The 4,929-nt window shown below is 39.2% G+C and overlaps 1 protein-coding gene across 1 annotated transcript; it reads right to left on the reverse strand.

Moving 5' to 3' along the window:
• Nucleotides 1-2,100, reverse strand: LOC139530790 (rho-related GTP-binding protein RhoV-like). Its single transcript, XM_071327488.1, has 4 exons — nt 1,968-2,100; nt 1,456-1,644; nt 1,276-1,334; nt 1-1,163 (listed from the first exon to the last, which is right to left on the reverse strand). Exons 1-4 carry the CDS (start codon nt 1,984-1,986, stop codon nt 717-719), a joined length of 714 nt encoding a protein of 237 aa, XP_071183589.1. The 5' UTR covers nt 1,987-2,100; the 3' UTR covers nt 1-716.
• Nucleotides 2,101-4,929: the final 2,829 nt, after the last annotated feature.

A 4,929-nucleotide genomic window follows, 5' to 3' on the forward strand; every position in this document is an offset into this window, starting at 1 on the left:
TTTATATTTTTAAATTGAACCTTTATTTAACTATGCAAGTCAGTTAAGAATAAATTCTTATTTACAATGGCGGCCTCCCAGGGAACAGTGGGTTAACGGCCTTGTTCAGGGGCAGAACGACAGATTTTTACCTTGTCAGCTCGGGGATCCGATCCAGCAACCTTTCGGTTACTGGCCCAACGCTCTAACCACTAGGCTACCTGCCAATCCATTCTTGATTTTATATTTTCACATTTACAAACTCCTAATTTCTTCAAATAAACAAAAAAGTTAACACTTAAAGTGAAATGTGTAACAAGACAAGTAAACGTGACATAAAACGACAAAGCAAACATTGTTTGAAACATGTGGCTTCCACAAGAAGCATATATGGCTAGAAGATATTCACATTCTATAAAGCCTACAAACAAAATACTTGACTATGCAGTGTATGCGCTAGAAAAGTGATAGTCAGGTCGCAAATAGGCTGTGACACCAACTGCAATACAATGCTGTCTGAATCCTGTGAATAAGAAAGACTTTCCACAGTGCATACGATGGCTATCACAGGTTGCTGTGGGAACTTTTGGCTTTTGAGCTTCAATAAGCACAACATATCTGACAACTTTTGTTCAGAATAACTAACTCTTAGTAATCCATCCAACTGCTACTGCCACCCCCTAGCATTCAACACCAGAGGGTTTTGTGTCCTGTATTGAGGTAGTGATGCCATTGGATCACATGAAGCAGAATAACTTCTTCCACCCCCCACTAGAAAAAGTCTTTGCACGATCAAATAGTTTGAGCTTCTTTGCTTTCTCACAGGCCTTGTGCTTGATGGCAGCAAAGATAGCAGAGTCAAATGCTTCTTTGAGGTTCTTCTGGGTCAGTGCGGAACACTCCACATAGTCGTGGGCTCTGATCTTCTCTGCCAGACACCTGGCCTGGGAGTTCACCACTGGCTTGACCCTCAGCTGGTCCAGATGGATAAGGATGCTAACATCATGCCGGAGGTCAGACTGGGTCCCCACTAAAATGATGGGTGAAGCAGAATTGAAGGTGCGGATCTGTGGGATCCATTTTGAAGTGATGTTGTGGAAAGACACTGGGTTGACAACACTGAAGCAAAGGATGAAGACATCTATTTGATTGTAACACATGGAGCGAAAATTATCAAACTCCTCCTGCAGAAAATAAGGAAGTGGCAGATTAATTCATGGTGTTAATATATATTCACTGTAGCCTACATTTAGTGTTGCCATAATGTATTTGGTAGGCCTACTCATGCCTAGTTACCTGTCCTGCAGTGTCCATCAACTGGATTTGTACTGGAATCCCATCTACTCTAACCAATCCTGTAGAATAGAGCACATTTCACCACATGCATTCTCGAAACCTCTTTCACTCACCCAAATTACTGCCAACGGAAAATTGTTACGGTACAGTATTTAAAGGATGCAAAAAAATGCAACTCACCGGTGAAGACGTCAAAGGCCGTCTGACGGTATTCGTTTGGGTATCCATTTGAGATGTAACTTATAATCATGCTGGTTTTCCCCACAGCACCATCCCCAACCAACATACAACTAATGATTGGCTCATTGTGCTTTTCTTGAAAATCATCAGGGGCCTGCATCATCTTATCTCCGCTACTGCGTTCACTATCTGGTGGAATTTCAGCAAAAGTTTAAATTCTTATCCAACAGAACTATCACTGTCTCATCCTACATCAAAGCGCACATGGTGGAAACAAATGTAGCAGATACTTTGGCACCTCCAGTTTGAACGAACAATGCCGCCCAATCAAGTTACAGCCCTCAATTCAACGCAAACTTATTTTCACAAGCTTGATTTGCATAGTCACTCCTACAGCGGCCATCGGCCACTTAACAAAATACCAAAATATGGGCCATTGTGGATCGATGGCCTGGATACTGTATGAATTTCAGCGCGAAAGGCTACCTAAATCAAATCGTTCACATACCTACCTCTCCGACCAAGGTGCATGAGTTGAGACAAACTGAAGTGAAAAGGTAATTTAGCAACTCTTAGTGGCCAGTGGAAGCTGATGAGGGTTTCTTTATTGTTTCGGCTATTTTTAGAAATTTACAGAGATAAATGAAGGAGGCTTTTATATATTTCAGAAATAGCCTATGGGTTCAGGGACCAATTATAATCGCAAAACAAAATGATGGTAAATTAGTTGCAAGGTCAGGTGAACACATCAAATCAAATTACCAATGAGAGAGTTCTATTGTATTCTAAAATAAATATGGGTATGTGACCAATAACATTTGATTAATATCTGATACTGATGGTTTGTCGGGACTGATGGTTTGTTTACATAGCAGGTTAGGAGAATGAACGTAGCCAAAGATGATCTATTATATAAGATAGGCGACTGACCGTTCTAACAATGGAAATACATGTCTGCAAAGGCGGAAGGCAGGCGGGAGGACGTGGGATCATTATAGCCAATAGAGTGGTGAGGAGTAGCTTTAGTGTCCAGAAGTAATTTAGCCATTCATTGTAGTCACTGCGATCTGTAGAGTTGCTATTTTCACGTGTCATTCCTGGACTGCTCATAATTAATAAAGTCACATTTAATCAACAAGTACGATAGTCAGTTGGGGAAAAAATAAGAATACAAGACTGTGTATATATCTGGCTGTGTTAGCAAAATCACTACATATCCCATCGAACGAAGCGGGGAGAGGCTCACAGTTCAAAGACCAGTCAGAAACGTCCTAACGCTAACCCTACGGCCAAGACGCAATGATGTCCTTCGCCACCGTTGTCTTACAATAGATACCTCGAACCAGTCATGACTATTCAACAAAACAATACTTATTTTAAGTTTATTTCCGGCGAATTGATTGGTTACATTATTGTTTAACTAACAATGGCGTTTGAAGTTGAGAGTGCAGTATTTATGAAGTTTGACAATAAGCACGAAAACGAGCATAGTTAGTAACATAGCCAGCTAGTTTAGCCATTGAAAGAGGAGAAAAGAGTTCGAACGTAATGCGCATGTGGGCCATCACTAGGCTAATTCAGGAGACCGATTGTAGTTTCTATGCCCTGATATCAGGAGCTGGCGGCGAAAAGTTTGATGAAACAATTCAAAGACTGAAACGAATAAATCAGATTACTTCTATTTAAGTAGATAAAATCGATATACATCCCCAAAATCAGCTGTAACTGTCAATAGTAAAACCAAGATTAAAACGATGTTTGAGGACGACCAAATAGTTTTCTAACTAAACCAAGATAGACTATAGCTTGTCGTCTCAAATGGGAACAAATGAGTCATAGAGGGCAGAAGAAGCAAGGAGGTGGGCAGAGCCAAGCACGCTAGAGATATCCAATTGTTGCGTTCTAGTAGACATCTGCATATTTCCGTTAGTAAAAACATACTCTGAAGTGCAATGTGCAATAACTCAATTTGCCTTTGCACTCCTAAACCGCGCGATTTTTAAAAACTTTTGCCACGGGTAAAGTCTACAAACTTAGTCCACTCTGTTCATAACAAATTTTATTTTTGGGAACAAAACTATTGAGATTAAATGTTTAATTGATGAGAAAATGTACAGAATGTCAACCAAAATCTCGTTCCATCTTCTCCAACTGCCCTCCAGTGGGCTTCCTCTCACTACCATACTAGTGAAATATCTGTCTCATTGTTCTATCTGTGGTACAACAATAAGAGTCATAATACCCATAAAACCTAGTGGTCAAACAAGAAATGGTTCCAATCGTTTTTCCACCATTAATTTGTCCCATAGGGGATTTTTAGAAACATTTCAAATAAGGGCTGTGTTTTGTGTATGTTTACCCTGGCATGACGTTTTGATAACCTTGTAAATCTCTCTAGGAAAAGGTGAATTTTATCAATATATTTGTCTGTATTTACCCCCCCCCAAAAAAAAATTAACGCTAATTAGGTGCTAATGTAGCTATCATAAAGAACTACAAATGCCATGATGAGTGCTGTATTGAGGCAAAGTTAAGAATCTCAGGATTAACTATCTAAAGTTAGTTAAATGTAGAAATTAATAAATTGGGTACATTTATTTAAAAGGACAATTCTGTGAACTGTCTTGTGCAAGTTATAAATTGACACAATGCCTGTTAACAAAAGTGTCAGCTCGAGATGATGTGCAGGAGCCTGCTGGGATTTGTAGTTTTGCATGTCTACTTTGACACTAATTAACATTTTAGAATCTGAGAGTAAATAGATGTGAATACATTGATAAAAGTCATCTTGTCCGAGAGAGATTTACATGTTTATCAAAACGTCACACTAGTGTAAAGTGTTTCTAAAATTCCCTGTGGGAAAAATGAATGGTAGAAAAACAATTGGAACCATTTCCCTGTTTGACTGCTAGGTTTTATGGGTATTATGACACGTCCGCTGTGGGGCTCTATACAGAAAATGAATGGTGAATTCAATTCTATGAAAGGTCAGATATGCGTGTGAACAGCAGACCAAACTCCAATATAAAATAGTGATGCGAACAAAACAGCTCATTTTGAACTGATCTTTTTGGTGAACGTCGGGAGCCGAATCACATCAGTGAAAGAGACGTCATTTGGCTCCCTGATTTGCATAATGCTAGTGCTGCTTTTTTAGCTCAAAACAACTTTTTTCTGCAAATAAATGACAAAATAATTATCTAAAGAGGGTGAATCCTCACCGCATAAACAATAAATAGTGGCGAGAGTGCGTCAATCAGGTCCTCGATGATTGTTCATTGCAATTATTATAATTTTTTTGCAGGTCATCGAATAATTTGGCGTGTTTCACAATCTGACATAATGGTACTGTAGGCTACCTTTTGGGCTTTACATTAGAGATGTGGATTTTTTCCATTGTTCTAGGTCGATCTTTAAACATTTTGAACAAAAAGCCATTTGGGAGCCAAATTAGTCGTCTCTTTTACCTGAACA

The sequence above is a fragment of the Salvelinus alpinus genome, chromosome 9 (genome assembly GCF_045679555.1).
Source record: "Salvelinus alpinus chromosome 9, SLU_Salpinus.1, whole genome shotgun sequence".
In the NCBI taxonomy this organism is placed as follows: domain Eukaryota; kingdom Metazoa; phylum Chordata; class Actinopteri; order Salmoniformes; family Salmonidae; genus Salvelinus; species Salvelinus alpinus.